Genomic DNA, 15,617 nt, shown 5'->3' on the forward strand with positions numbered 1-15,617 from the left:
TGTCTCACTTAGCAACAGAAAGTTTGGTCTCAGTTGTGGTGGTATGTCGAGGACTACCTGTATTTCTCTTTTTCCTGAAAATTCCAGACTTTGTCCCTTGTTTGCCCAGCCTCCATTCCCACATTCTCCTTTGGCTTCCGCCACAGTGCTACGTTTCTCTTTTAAAAGATTCAAATTTTCTGGGCTTGGAAGTAGAGAGGAGCTTGGGTATCTTCCTAAGTCTGCCTGAAACAAAGCATTCTCATGGAAATGTGCATTTTGTGTCTGGGCTAATGACAATCAGATGACTTTGGAACACAGTGAGGGTCATAAAAGCGAGGACTGGTCACATAGCTGTTTTTTTTACAACATCATAACTTTGAATGGTCACTAAATAAGGCAGCCTATAAGAGAGGACTATCTGTATAGTCAATTTCAGACGAGACCCTTCAACATGCTGTGGCATTGGCTAATCCCCATTTGGTCATTTATATATTTCTGAACAAGTGGAAAATTCCAACACCATCCCCTGTTTACTTTTGCATGGGTATATAAACAGTAGCATTTCCACTGCAACCCGCTATAGTGTTTGTCCTACAACCAATGGAAGTTGTTTCACAGTGTGGTGTGGTGTGCATCGAAACTGCACCCTTGCATCTAGGTAAGCATAGTAGTTTTTGCTTACCTGTTTTGTGATGCTGCAACCTAAACTATAATGAAGTTTGTTTGGCTAAGGCTAAATCTCCTTATTAGGACTAAATTCCCCATGATAGCAATAGCGCTTAAAACTTATATGCCACTTCATAGTGCTTTGCAGCACTCTCTAAGTGGTTTACAAGAGTCAGCATATGGCCCCCAACAATCTGGGTCCCCATATCAACCTCGGAAGGATGGAAGGCTGAGTCCACCTTGAGCCCTGTCAGGATTGAACTCCAGGCCATGGGCAAAATCAGCCTGCAATACTGCATTCTAACCAATGCACCACTAACCATCCCTTCCCCCGCCCCCATTTCCTCTAAATTCATCCATCTCTTACACCTTCAACACTAAAACAGATACTTCGTTTATTATGTACACTGAAATAGGGATAGCTTGACTGAAAAATAAGAGAGATGTTACAGTAAATGCACAATCTGTCCACACCTTTAGAAAAGTCCTGTTCTTGATTTTTGCGGTATGGGATAAGCCAATATGAACTAATTTTCCTTTCCTTTCCTTTCCTTTCCTTTCCTTTCCTTTCCTTCCTTCCTTCCTTCCTTCCTTCCTTCCTTCCTTCCTTCCTTCCTTCCTTCTTTCCTTCCTTCCTTCCTTTCCTCTCCCCTCCCCATCTCAGATACAGAATCCTTCCTGGATCGGCAACAACGGTGCCGCCTCCCCCGTGCCTGCCTGTGTAGTGCCCTGTGACTCGGTGCCTTCCTGCATGTCCCCACATGCTCATCCCCACACCACCGGAGGAGTCTCCGAATTCCTGAGCGTCTCGGGTCCCGGCAGCCACGTGGGGCAGACGCACATGGGTAGCCTCTTTGGCAGCGCCGGCATCAGCCCCAGCATCAATGGCTACGAGCTGAACGGCGAGCCCGACCGCAAGTCTTCCAGCATTGCAGCCCTGCGGATGAAAGCCAAGGAGCACAGTGCCGCCATATCGTGGGCAACATGACAGGGCTGCTGCTTTTGCCCTCGAGAAACGGACAGCTCAAGCAGGACAGATGACCCAAACCCTCCGCTCTTGGACTGGGGGCAGTGTGCGCCCTCCTCAGAGGTCTGAATGCAGCACTTTTTGCTTTCTTAGGGAGAATGGCATGGTGCCGATTGCCGTATTTGGAGTGTTTTAAGCATGTAGGCCTTTCCCCACCCCCTCCCCAGGAACAGGAATGTGAAAGTCAAGAGGGGATATTTCCCCTACATCAGACAAACTTGAGTTTTCAATTCCCCTTGTGCTGTTGTTCTCCTGATTGCCAGTTTGCTGTTGTTCCTGCTCTATCTAGCATGAAAGCTGCCTCCCACCAAGGCTTCCATCATGTAAGCGTTGGCCTTTTCCACAGCAATATCAGGGTGGGGGTGGGGGAGGATTCCAAAACATGCTGTCTTTCTTTTTTAAATAGTCCTGTATTTTCCCATGAGATCCTCCCTCCCTTCCCCCCCGCCCCCCTTCACATTTCTGACTCCAGAAAATCTATTAAAGTGGAAGGAGAAGGGGTGGGGGAATAGCTGCACAGGATTTCTTGATTGGGAGCATTAGGAGCCCTCCATCTGGAAGTTCATCTGATTTCTTTCTCTCTTTCTCTCTGTCAAACAAACAAGAAAACAAAGGCCAATCCACAATTTCTGGGTAATTGCTCCCATGTGAGCTCTTGTGAAACCCTTATATTTTAATGGAACAGAAGAGGGTTTATATATGATCTCCAGCACCAAAAAGCATATGGCTGCTATCACTGTAGATGGCTGGTGCCAAAGACTGGGGAGACGGGATGCATTTTGAGTAGAAGATGTCCTGATTCCGGTACCCCATAGCAAAGTTGCCCTAAGGCAACAGAAAATCTACCCACACCTTATCTTCCACGGGAATTGTGTGAGTTACTGAGTGGCTTTGTGTCGTTTTTCTTTTATTCTGTCATTTCAATCTCCCCTTCTAGCCAAGGGATGCAATCGCAAAGGCATGAACCAAGTCTGGGTTCCGTGAAAGGCAAGCTAAGAGTGCCACACGATGGGGTGAGCTCCCGTTATTTGCCCCAGTTCCTGCCCACCCAACCATTTGAAAGCATGCAAATGCAAGTAGACAAACAGGTACCACTTCATTCTGCGTGCCTCATTCTGCGTATAGTCATGCTGGCCACAGGACCACAGAAGTGTCTTCAGACAACGCTGGCTCGCTTGGCTAAGAAGCAGAGATGAGCAAAAAAAACCAACCCTGCCGCCTCCGAGTTGGACACAATTAGACCAGGGAAATCTTTATCTTTAAACAGTAGTTACAAAAAAGAAGAAGATGTACATCTCCAGAGTGTCATTTTGCAATCATAAGCCCATGAACTGATTCTGACAGCAAGCCAAGGACTCCTATGCTAGTGTAAACGAAGTCAAACTTTTTTTATACGTTACCTAGTATTTGAAACACTTTGGTACCACGTTCCCCCATCACACACAAATGCATTTATTGCAACATCAGCAAACCAGTTGTGGCAATTTAATTTAATTAATTGATTGTCCATAAATTAAGGGTTGCCCAACCATAGCCTGATGGTTGGCTTCAGTGAGGAACGAAACAGGGAGAAAAATCTGTGGGCAATAAAAGGAGAACGTCTCCCTAACTTCCCACATTAGGGAAAGCAGACCACCTGATGGGATTTTCTCGTTTAGACTGACATATTTAACATACAAACTTTGGAATAATAACTAAAGAGCTTGATGGCTCCAAAGAAATCGTATGCCCGCTGCCATCAGTAATATAATCCACTTTCAATTCTGCCTTTCTACGATCACTATCAAGTTGCTCTTTCTTCAGTCCCAGTTCCTCCCCACTCAGTTGAGGTAACTCAAAGGCCTATCTTGAAGAAATAAAGCAGGAGGTTTCCTCTCCACCCACCCCTCCTCTTAGTTGGAAATTCTTTTTCTTCCAGCCCAAAGCGAAGTAGCAGACACAGGCCTGCCTCATGTTGTTCCCATTCATCAGGATAATCACGTTTTCCCAATTTCCATATGTTTGCCCTTTTTTTAAAAAAAAAAGGATCAAAGAGGATTTAGGTCCAGCCAGCTGAGATTCTGTTCAAAAAGCTGAAACGGTGCTTGGGTTTTGCGGTTTCTCCAACAGGCATTCTCATCCAAGTAGAGAAGAGAAACTTAATGCTTAAAACTGTCTAACTGGCTTTCAAGAAGTGTTTGTTGGGTTGGTAACTACCGGTCTTTCCTTTTCTGGTGAGCGGTTGCTTTGCTATTCAGGCACTGTAGATTTTAATGGGCTTCAGAGGAAAAGCAAGACTTTCACCATCCTTCAGACACAAGCACCCTCCCACCAGGGCTGTGATCTCCAGATAGCCATGCTATCATGAATGTACACGTACAAACCATCCTGGAAAGGCAAGTCTGCAGCAGGGATGCATGTAAAGAAACAGCCGTAACATACCAAGTACATAGAATTCCAGAAGGGAGAAAAAAAATCTGGGGCAGATCTGAAGAGGGGCAAGAGAGAGGATGCATTCATTTTATGTGAACCGAGTAGAAAAAGCAGTGACATACTTGAGAGTTAGGGAGACATCTCCTCCTCCTCTCACATACGTTGTTAATCCCAGAACACTTCTTAGTATTTCTGACCAGCTGTGGGAATAAGATGTCTGCTTGTAGCGTGCAGAGTAAAAAGGCCTAAACTTTATTCCCTTAGAGACCTGATGCGTTTTTCAAGTCAAAAGCCGCAGTTAAGAAATATTTTTTTTAAAAAAAAAACCAAATTAGTCAATCCTTTTAAATTCCATTAGATTCCGTGGGAATGCAAAACATCAGACTTGTTGCCCCGTGGGGTAAGTATGAAGAAAATGTTGTAAGTTATCAATAGGAGTTCTACCTTCAGAAAAGCATTTAAGGTGCTCATAAAATGAAAGAGCCACTCTTTTTACACATGTTGTGCTGTGTTTAAAGACTGTCCCAAAAAAACCCCACTATTCTTTTTTTTAAAAAAATCTATGAAATCAAGATTGAACCACCCCAAGCAGTGATGTCATTACTTTCTATGACTGGAGATCAATAAGCCATCAAATGATTTTAAGGCTATCAATGATCCATGCCTAATCATGCTTTTGTGTTCCTGAGTGTGCATTCATACGAAACACATTTGTGTGCATGCTGACTCCAGGTGTGTTTATTTTATAACAGCTAAGTTTGCCATCTTTGGGATGAAGGGGAGGATCACTCATTAAAGGGAGATACTAGCTCTGCCCAAATTTCTTTGTTTTCAGCTGGTAAAAAGGACTGGAAGTAGAATCATGCTGCTACTGGAGCTGTTCGTGCTAAGTCAGCTTTTCAGCTTTTCAAAGCTTTAAAGCAGGAAAGAGTATTTTTGGCTAAGTTCTTTTACTATCTGTTCATCTCATGTCAATGTTAGTTCCCAAGTGACTTTGAATGTGAGCAATTCAAGTGTGCATCAACAGCATATACTTCAAAAAGTGTTTTAGGATCTGTGTGATGTTCAACCCAATACGGTACTGTATGCATCAATTCCTTGAAAATCCAATGATAGAGTAGCCCATTGTGTAAGTCTCCCTCTCCCTCTCATTAATAGGCAGAATTACCTAGGACTCTTTTTTCCTTTCACTCCACAACACTGGCCAACAGTGGACTATGGACAAAGAAATGATATACATATGAGAAAGATGGGAAGGGGGGAAAATTCAACATAGGATTACCGTGTGCACGTGTGCCCATGATATCAAAGATAGCATTTAATAGTATTGTAACTTCAGTGGAACCCTTTTGTTGAAGTGCAAATTGAACAAGAAAAGTCCATTAATGGTAATAGCACAAGAGCTGAAGCTGTACTGTATACTGATTGTGAGCACCAGAGCAGTGGTGGGATTGAAATACCTGAATGTGCATCTTATTGGATGCAAGCCTGGGCCTCTGAGGCCTAGAACGGACTTCTGGAAGTGGCATCCATGAACTTCCGGTTGGCCATTCTAGGCGTGGGAGGCCTCCTCCAGGCCTCTGAGGACTAGAATGGACTTCTGGAAGTAGCATCCATGCACTTCAGGTGGGCCGTTCTAGGCCTGGGAGGCCTCCTCCAGGCCTCCCAGGCCTAGAATGGACTTCCAGAAGCAGTGTGCATTAAGTCAGTTCTCCTGAACTCAGGTTCTGCCGAACCGGTGCAAACTGGCTGAATTCCACTACTGTACCAGAGGCTTTCTGAATGCCCAACAGTAGCAGCTGTTTCAACTGTCAAACTATAGGCCAGAAGGTTGGGTAGAACCAACCTTGAATAGAATCAATAAGAAATTTCCTTGGGGGATGAGGAAAGCTGGGACTATCTTACCTTCTATTCCACTGGTAAATGAATTACTGGTAAAGGCAATACAGCCTAGGCTAAATCAGTGGTGTCCAACCTTGCCAACTGTAAGACTTGTGGAGATGGCTGGCTGGAGAATTCTGGGACTTGAAGTCCACAACTCTTAACTGTTGCCAAGGTTGGAAATCCCTGGGCTAAATGAAGGGGGTTAGGTTCCCCCCCCCATTTTTTTACAGTGCATTCTTATATCTTGTCTTTTTTTTCTTCTTCTTCTTCACTCATTTAATGATTTTGCCTTGTCTCAAATCATACCCCAAGGTTTCATTGCAAAGCAATTTGAAAACAAATAACAGTGGAAAAAGGCAGTTTCCTGGAAAGTGGTTTGAAAAAATAATCAACAAGACACAGCTGCTGAGAACTTTGTTTATTTTGCTGCTTTGACTGACACAGGAAAAAACAAACATTTGGAGGTGTTTTTTTTTTCTCCAAATAAAATAAAATAAAATAAAATCAGCCCAAATGGAACCTAGATGAAAGCTTTTTGACTGCTTTCAGCTTCATGGCTGGCATTTCAGGGAAGGCAAGGTGACTTTTTATCCTGCCCCAACTCTTATTAACAAATTGTGGGTGACCCACTATCCAGTCCTCTTTCTGCATAAATAGATAGTGCTAGGACCTTTGTACTACTGATCTTGAAGGGCAGTTTTCAATGTGTAATAATATATCTGTTTTGGGGTGTGCAGTGACTGAAAAGGAGAATGGGAGAAAAAAAATCAGAAGAAAACAACCTCAGTCAATTGCATTGTTGTAAAATATTGTAACCTTGTATAAATGCAACTTTTTTCCCCTTTAGCTTTATGGCCTGAGGCAGAATATATGAAAATATATGTTCAAAAAATGTTGACAAGTAAAGCAATGGATTGAGAGGAAAGCCTACAAAATTGCATTATGAGGTTGTGCCATACAATTTTACTGCCTATACAGATATGTACTGCAAATTCATTACATTGTAATATTAAACAAAAAAAACAGATTGCTTTGTTCCTTGTCTTTCTTGCTTGCTTGCTCTTTTTTTTCCTTTAATTTTTTTGGGGAAAATAAATTATTGCATGTATCTTTTCCTGTCCTGGAGCTGAGGGTGATAGTGTGAATTTTTTTAGTGCTGCAAACAAAAATTAAACAGACAAAAAAAATTGCTGGAAAAGAATGAACAAACATCCAGAGCGCAGGCAGAGGGGAGCCACATAAATATTATTATTGTTGTCATTCCTAGTTGCAATGAACTGTCTCTTCTCTGCTCTAAACTGAAATCTGTCTATTTTGTGCCTGACTCATGGCAAATGAAATGCGATCATAGGGGGGCCTCCAAAATCTCATGTTAATTGAAGTTGGCAAAAAATACTAACAGTGCCCTTTTGAACTGCTGACACAGAGCAGAATGGATTAAACAAGGCTAGATTAACAACAGGTGGCAGCTCACAGACCAAGAGAGTCTTAGCAACCAAGAAGCAAAGGTCTGAGCAGCCAATATGTGGCTGGTAATTAGACTGCTGGTAAATTAAGGGATGATCTGATCACAAAACTATTTTTCCAAGTTGTGGCATAGGATATTGCCGTGGTATTGCTATCCACAAATCAGTATTCCACAATACATGTATCCTTGGAAACATATCCAGGTTGGTTTACTTATTCATGTTTACAAGGGAAACCTGGCTTCATTGACTAAAAATAAGATTGGTGTTTATTGTCAGAACTCTTCTTTGAAACATTATACAGCTAATCACTTTTGACAATTGTTTTCCATTAGGTTCTCCTCCAGAGGTCATCAGGGAGCCATACCTGACCTTGCTGTTGAGGCTAGTGGTCTGGCCTGGGATAGGAATGACTTAAAGCATCTTGACTACCTTAGCTGCCCAATGAAATGTGGAGACACATCTTTCGACCTTAGCCAGTTGTAGGGAAGTTTGTTCACATGTGTGGGTGGGTTGATCTGCCTGTTTAATTTGGGTCAAGAGAGTTAGTCCTTTCCCTGCCTACCAATCATCCCGCAATCAATACACAAAGCTGATTGACTGGAAGGCTGCCTCTTTCTTGCACATTCTCACCTCCCTGGGTGAATTGAGACAAATCAGTTGAGCTGCTAATGGGTCTTCTCCAGTGGTGGGATTCAAATATGTGAACAGCCAGTTCTCTGTGCGGATGCTACTTCCGGAAGTCCGTTCTGGGCCTGGGCAACAAAAAATTAGCTACCGGCTCTGCCGAAGTGGTAAGAACCAGCTGAATCCCACCACTGGCCTTCTGGTAACTCTCCCTTCCCAGAAAAGTGCAGCTGTTAATAAATGTCTCATATTAACATAACACAAAGCTTAGCTATTGGTCTTTTGGCCTCATCCTTTATTTATTGATTGAACTCAAGTTGGTGAACATACCTTTCATTCCTTCCTCCTCTGATTTTGCCCCCAACAACCCTTCAAAGTGGGTTCGGCACCAGAGAGTAAGTCACCCAGCCAGCTTTCACACCTAGGGCAGGTCTAGAACTCCCAGTCTCCTAGCTTAGCACTTTCACCATCAGGCCAGCGAGTTTGACATCCGTGTCTTAAAGGGACACAGACACAGACTCTGCTCAGTCATTCCTAACCTTGCATCATTACATAAGCTGTTTAGCTATTACATTATTTTCCTGACACCTCAAATTCTTTTCTCCATATTCCTTGGATTTTATTACATTAGACTTATCACACCTGCGCTCTCTCCTGGGGAACTTCGTGGCCTTTTAATTTCAATGCTGAATTTTCATTAAATGTGGCCATCACTGTGATTAAGTGGTAAAGTGACAATCCCAGTTAGATTATCAGTTAATTTTTACCTACCCAGAACCTACCAGGAAACATGGATTACTCAATGATTGAAGCCATAAAAAAGGTTTGCTAGGCCACTGAATGGATTATAAATGTAAATATATAAACAACATCCCCTTCCCTACAAACTAGATAGAAAATCTAGCATTTCCAGTTCCATGATTAAATAACAATGTCAATCTTTCCTAGTTTGATGCTCTTACATGGATTGAATGACAATCCCATAATTCCTAGAGAGCAAAGTATGGCAGCTGTAGAGCACCATGGTAGAGGAGGTTGAGCATGAACTATATTGTATAAGAAACTGCAGGACCAAGACAGGAGAATAGTAAGAGCAATTATATCACTCTAAAGGAACAGAAATATTAAAGACATAGTGAAACAACTTACTAAAGTCATAGCACAGCAAGAATAGGCATTCAGTCCCCTGTGTCCAGTTCAATGATATAGTCCAAGTCCTTCTTTCATCCCATCTCTGGGATACAGAACTTTCACACAAAGCCCAGTTGCTCCATTGCCAGAACAGATGGACACAGTTTCTAGAGGACAGGAATGAACAACGTTGCCTTTGTTAATCTACAACTCACCCTCAAAGTGACATTATGATACACTTTTCTCTGCTTTGTCACCTCAAATGCTTGCTATCTATCTGGGCTAGAGCAATTGGTGGAGGTTAACTGAGCCAGTGCTTATCATGCATTTCCATACCTCACATTACCAGCATTGCTGAAATAGTATACTCTAATAGTTAAGAACTTCATTTAACCTACGTAGAGAAAATTACCAGATTGAAATCTCGGCAGAAACTTTAAAAGAAACAAACAAAAACCCCTTGACATTTTTTCTTGAGTAGTTTTCCCCTGGATGTTATTTCAGAGTGCTAGTAAAGGGAAGCATAAAAACAATTAGACTGCATGCTAAAAAGAAGGAACATTTTTAAAGAAAAAAAATGAATGTGCATATCTGCATTTTTATGCTTAAATCTTGTAAGATAACCACTTGTATGTGTACATATCTCTGTTTTCAGAGAGGGAAAAGTTTATATCTATGTAGATGGATGGATATGCACAAAAGCATAGACAAAAGAGTATACACTTTGGCAGAGGCTTTCCTGGAAAAGAAGAAAGGCTGGAAGGAAAAGCAGCAGAGGAATTGTCCAAAGGTAGCCAGATTTCCAGACAGAATTCCTCGCAAGCTTTTGCCAAAGTGCCTCCATCTGGACAGGATTTTCTTAAACCAGCTCAGAATCAAGCTGGCATGAGGTCAAGACAGCAGCAGCTTAAATAGTAAGCACAGATATGCCTGGAAAATGTACTCTTCCAAAGAGGGAAAATTTTCAAGCATGGGGACAGTTGTGGGGAATTTTATTAGTTAATTCTGTTGTAGGACCAAGACCGGTAGTATTAAGGGACGCTTTGTCTTGGAGCTCACAATGAGATTCTAGAACAGGGTTAGGTATTTTGGGGACAATCTGATTGAGAGTTTTAGACAGAAACATAGTTTCAAGGGAAGCAAACATCTGGCACTGAGAGAAGGCAGCCCCTCAACCTATTCAGGATCATGTAACAGTTTTTAAAAACACATTTTCATCACCCCTTGGCCCCATATGATAGCTGCCTAAGATTTCTCAAACTGTTTGAGCTTAAACAGTGGTATAATAGTCCACTATACTCACTGATGACCAGATCCAGGAGTGCCACTTTGATAGGAATTAGCCCCCACTAGTTCTAGAATAGAATAGAATAGAATAGAATAGAATAGAATAGAATAGAATAGAATAGAATAGAATAGAATAGAATAGAATAGAATAGAATAGAATAGAATAGAATAGAATAGAATAGAATAGAATAGAATAGGAATAGGAATAGGAATAGGCAGGGCTTTTTTTCTGATAGAACGCTCAGAACGGAGGTCCGGCACCTATTTTGGATAGAACCTTGTAGGGTAGGCAAGGCGGGTTGTATGACATGTGTGAGTTCCGGCACCTTTTTCTTTTACAAAAAAAGCACTGGGAATAGGAATAGGAATAGGAATAGGAAAGAATAGAATAGAATAGAATAGAATAGAATAGAATAGAATAGAATAGAATAGAATAGAATAGAATAGAATAGAATAGAATAGAATAGAATAGAATAGAATAGAATAGAATAGAATAGAATAGAATAGAATAGACCTTGGAGATCTTCTAGTCTAGCCCCCTACTCAAGCAGGAGACTATATACCATTCCAGACAATGAGAAAATAGAGCAGTGGACACTGACTCAAAATTAATAGATGTTGCACTTCAGTGAGTTACAAGGGCATTTCGGAAATAAACCTGTTTGGTTATCAATGACAGACACTCGCAGATATAGAACTTTTATGATACACATTAGAAAACTACATTACATTACTTTTTAACATAATCACCATTCAAATTGAGGCACTTGTCATAATGTCTTACAAGGTTTGAAATTCCTTAATAGTAGTTGCTTGGCGCCAAATCTGGGCTATGGGGAAGGTTGATCAAAAACATCCCAATACAACTGCTTCAAAAATTCTTGGGTGCCTCTAGTGGTGTGTGGGCAAGCATTATTGTGAACCAACACCACACTGGAAGTGGTGCCAGAGAAAATCTCTCCAAATGTGAAGATGCCAAAGGAGTACTGCTAGTGAAGTTCATGGAGCGTGGTTTGATCATCAGTTCAGAAGTCTACTGTGAAACGTTATGAAAACTCAGATGAGCCATCCATAACAAGCGTCAGGCCATCCTGACTTCTGCTGTTAAATTTTAAAAAATCAGTTGCATTGGGATGTTTTTGATCACCACCACCCCCATAGCCCAGATTTGGCGCTGAGCGACTACTACTAAGGTATTTCAAACCTTGTAAGACATTATGACAAGTGCCTCAATTTGAATGGCGATTACGTCAAAAAGTAATGTAATGTTGTAGTTTCTAATGTGTATAATAAAAGTTCTGTATCTGGGAGTGTCTGTCATTGATAACCAAACAGAGGTTTATTTCCAAATTGCCCTCATATTTTGTAACCTGAACCCCACTTAGGCATGGTGTTAAATTTCATTATGGAAAAGCAGTGTTTGATATGGGTGGTTTTGCATTAAAAAAGACTGGACCAAACTTTTAGAAACAAAGAGCAACTATAATGTTATTTATATGAGAGTAGCAAAGTTCTTTTTTTAAAAAAACCTCTGGGTAGGTATTGCATTTAATTTAAGAAAATAAGAGCCTCATGCCCTCATTTCCCATTTGCAGCTGGGCTTCAATCCTGTGTACATCTCCAGCTACTTTACTAGATACAATACAAATGTACACAATAGAAAAACAAGAGACTTATTCTAGTTATTTTCTTTTTAATGGAACACAATATTGATGCTGGAAATTTCATTGATTTATTTTTTTACCCCTTTGGAATTTGTGGTATCCTTTGCTGCCCAATTGTCCTCTTTTTTTTCCTGTAGAGTCCATGAAAAGTTTCACAAGTCTTTCTTTTTACATGTTGCTTACAGATCGTTCATTTTCGCAGCCAGTTGGATCGTTCACTGTAAAAGATTCAACATCAGATTCAATTTGGAATAGCAATAATCAAACCCATCTTGGAAGTTGCATTGGCCTGCACTGGAAATACTGAGTCAATGTATTCATGAATACTTTCTAAGAATTTCTAAGAATACCACATCCGCTATATTGATATTTCAGGGATCTGCTTCCCCTTCCTCCTAAAGGATGACTCAGAGTGCTGCACTTCACAAAGTCATCTTTGTCCATTTGTGTAAACAGAAAGACCTCTCAATGAAAATGATTGTCTATGTCATTAATGAAATTAATCACATTTAGTAGCTTACCCCCCTTGTTTCTTATTTCCCAAAGACTTTCAAGGTTAAATAAAAATATCAGGCAACAAATTCCACTAACATCTCCAATCCTACTTATGGTATACCCAATAAAAAAACGGTAGAAGTGTTTCACAGGGCAATGAAGGAGTTAAACTTTCCTTATTACTCCAAGCAAACTGACAATCAAGGCAAATGAGGATAAAGTCAAGGACATTCAGAGAGGAATTATTGGAACCAACTCCGGAAAATGAAGCTGGCAAACAGGGGCCTCTCTCCATCCACTATCCTTTCTCAGAAATCCTGTGGGGATTTCTGCTGGGAATACCTATCAGAGTTGTGCTGTGTTTCCTCCAGTGGATTATGCCTCAGCCACTCGCCATCACTGCTCCATTTCAGCTAATTGTCTCATATGTTGCCATTTGTTATCCTCTTAATGAGAAACACAACTTTCCTGCACAACCATCAACACAAGGACCTGGCAGGCCACAGAATCCTGAAGATCAGCAGATGCAGGTCTGTAAAACAGCAGTTTGTTCCGAACTGAAATTACACAGAGAAGGCATGTGACTCCAAACAGCATCAAACTCAAGTTAGTTTGAAAACAACCATACCCACCCCAGCAAAAGAGGAAAAAAAGAAAGAAACAGACTAAAGTCTTAGCATTGTCATTAAGGCAAATATTGGTTGCCACGGAGTATCGCCATCTTGGTTCAGATGTTTCCTGTGGTATTGGCTGGCACTTAGTTTCAGATGTTTTTCATTCTCTTAAGCCTGATTTAATGCGTCAGCCATTGATAAGCAGAATATGATATCTATATATTATTAAAACTCTTGATGTTGTGACTTTTAACTGAATGAAGCAGTGTATCATAGGGCAAGCTTTTGAACCAAGGCACCTCAAATGGGCTAACTTACAGAATATGTCCAAAATACAGGACCTAGGATTTCTGAAGGAACGAAATTTGGGGAAATTGTGGTTGCTTCAGTGCTATGGCTGCTGCTGCGCTGCTGTCATGTGATCTTCATTTTCAACGTTCCATGACAGTTTCCCAGCCAGTCTTGCAATCCCTTGCTCCCACATCCACCCAGTTTATTTGCCTACTGAAACAGAGGGAGAGACAGTGGAAGGAAGGTTAGTTTTCTATGCTGCCTTCAATTCCCACAAGGAAACACAATGAGGAAACTGGCAAGACGCTGCTCCCATTCCCACTGCTTTTTTGCAATCATTTTATTTCTCTGTTTAGATAAGGAAATATTACTGAAATAATGATCCAATGAGGCAAGGGTGTCTAATGTAAAATAGTTAAAAATCACAGCTTTGGGGAATAAATCCACTTGAAACCACTGAATGTACTTAGGACAATTCTATTATTCTAATATTAAATCAATTTATTTACAGGATTCAGGTGGGTATTGTTCCTATAACCCATGATTTATGGCTTCGTGTATACATTTATGACATTCATCTTTTTTGCTTATCACTGAAGTCCCAAGTCAGTATATGCTGCACTGAAAGTAAAAAATATATTCCCTTATTATATAGTATGTACTGCAGGACAAACACAATAAACAATTTGTGCCCTGCTTATCATTCTGCAGCAAGGAGAATCACAATGCTACAGTGAATTTAATAAAGTAAAGGTAAAGGTTCCCCCGCACATGCGTGCTAGTCGTTTCCGACTCTAGGGGCCGGTGCTCATCTCCGTTTCAAAGCCGAAGAGCCAGCGCTTGTCCGAGGATGTCTCCGTGGTCATGTGGCCGGCATGACTAGACGCCAAAGGCGCACGGAACGCTGTTACCTTCCCACCGGAGTGGTCCCTATTTTTCTACTTGCATTTTTACATGCTTTCGAACTGCTAGGTTGGCAGAAGCTGGGACGAGTAACAGGTGCTCACTCTGTTACGCGGCACTCAGGATTCAACCCGCCAAACTGCCAACCTTCTGATCGACAAGCTCAGCGTCCTAACCCACTGAGCCACCGCGTCCCTTCGTGAATTTAATACTAGTAGTTATAATCACTGTAGTGTTTTCTTTTGAGGGAGGAATAATTCCACTTTCTCTCTTTCCCCATTTATTTTGAGTTTTTGTTGTTTAAATGTTTTCCTTTCCTTGGTGCATTATAAAATCATGAGATTCTTACAATTTAACCAGTTTCAAATTAATATGTTTTCCCAGTGCTCAGTTACATTTCCCCCCCCCCCCAATAAGATGTGGCCAAGGGAACAAGTGAACTGTTTGAATATGTTCTTTAATAAAACATATGCTTAAAATTTCTTTCTTGCACATAAGTATCTATTTTTCTGCCCTTATTTTATGAAATTGCTATGAATTTTAACTTTCTAGCAAATGTGGAACTTTGACCCAAGTTCATTTAAGTTAGTTAAATGGGCTGGAAAAGAACCTGATGCTTGGGGGAAAAAATGAAGACAATAAAAGAAAGTCAAGATGGCTAGAATTGGTGACAAATACATGCATTTACAAGAACTCAAAAAAGCAGTGATTCAGAAAACAGTTCTGAAGAAATGATGCCCATTAGGTTATGAAGAATCAGAAACAATCAAACAACAAACTGATTATGTCCCACTAATTTCACTAGTCATAGTTCCTGGATTTTTAGAACTTCAAAAGAAACTGAGTGAGTTAAATATGAGTACCTCACTGTCAGTTGTGATCTTATAACATTTCTAATCAGGGAAAGTAAAGTAATATTTGAGTAGTACATTCCCTGAGACTGATTACTTTAGGCCATCTTTTCCATTTTTAAAAGGCCAGTTATTTGTCTGTTGTAAATACAGTGCAGTGATTAATAACATCAGATAAGGACAATCCATCTAAACCCTTCACAGCAATTCAGCCAGACTTTAGCAGAGGATCAAAGTTGGAATCAATCAGTCTGCATTGACTTGGAACTCTGAGCTCAGGTTTCTACTCAAGATCAAACAACCAATCCGTGAACAGG

At 40.9% G+C, this 15,617-nt stretch overlaps 2 protein-coding genes across 8 annotated transcripts in view; one reads left to right on the top strand and one right to left on the bottom strand.

The window, feature by feature from the left end:
* ALX4 (ALX homeobox 4) overlaps positions 1-2,875 on the top strand; it is a gene marked incomplete at its 5' end in the record, with an annotated part of 73,292 nt that extends 70,417 nt beyond the window's left edge. The window contains one exon of the mRNA XM_081313919.1: positions 1,313-2,875. Within this exon, the coding sequence (XP_081170045.1) occupies positions 1,313-1,636 (324 nt within the window). The 3' untranslated portion in view covers positions 1,637-2,875. The remainder of the gene's footprint in view (positions 1-1,312) is intronic.
* A 2,956-nt stretch (positions 2,876-5,831) lies between these two features.
* Positions 5,832-15,617, bottom strand: part of EXT2 (exostosin glycosyltransferase 2) — a 96,362-nt gene continuing 86,576 nt past the window's right edge. For 5 of the 7 annotated variants that reach the window (XR_014024531.1, XR_014024533.1, XR_014024534.1 and 2 more), the window contains 5 exons: positions 13,574-13,759; positions 12,984-13,198; positions 12,227-12,364; positions 9,214-9,362; positions 5,832-6,711 (listed from right to left, as the gene is read on the bottom strand). The gene's annotated coding sequence lies outside the window, so the exon portion shown is untranslated. The remainder of the gene's footprint in view (positions 6,712-9,213; positions 9,363-12,226; positions 12,365-12,983; positions 13,199-13,573; positions 13,760-15,617) is intronic. The other 2 variants (XR_014024536.1, XR_014024532.1) reach the window with 2 other exon arrangements.

This window comes from Vipera berus, assembly GCF_964194415.1.
Source record: "Vipera berus genome assembly, chromosome: 1".
NCBI lineage: Eukaryota > Metazoa > Chordata > Lepidosauria > Squamata > Viperidae > Vipera > Vipera berus.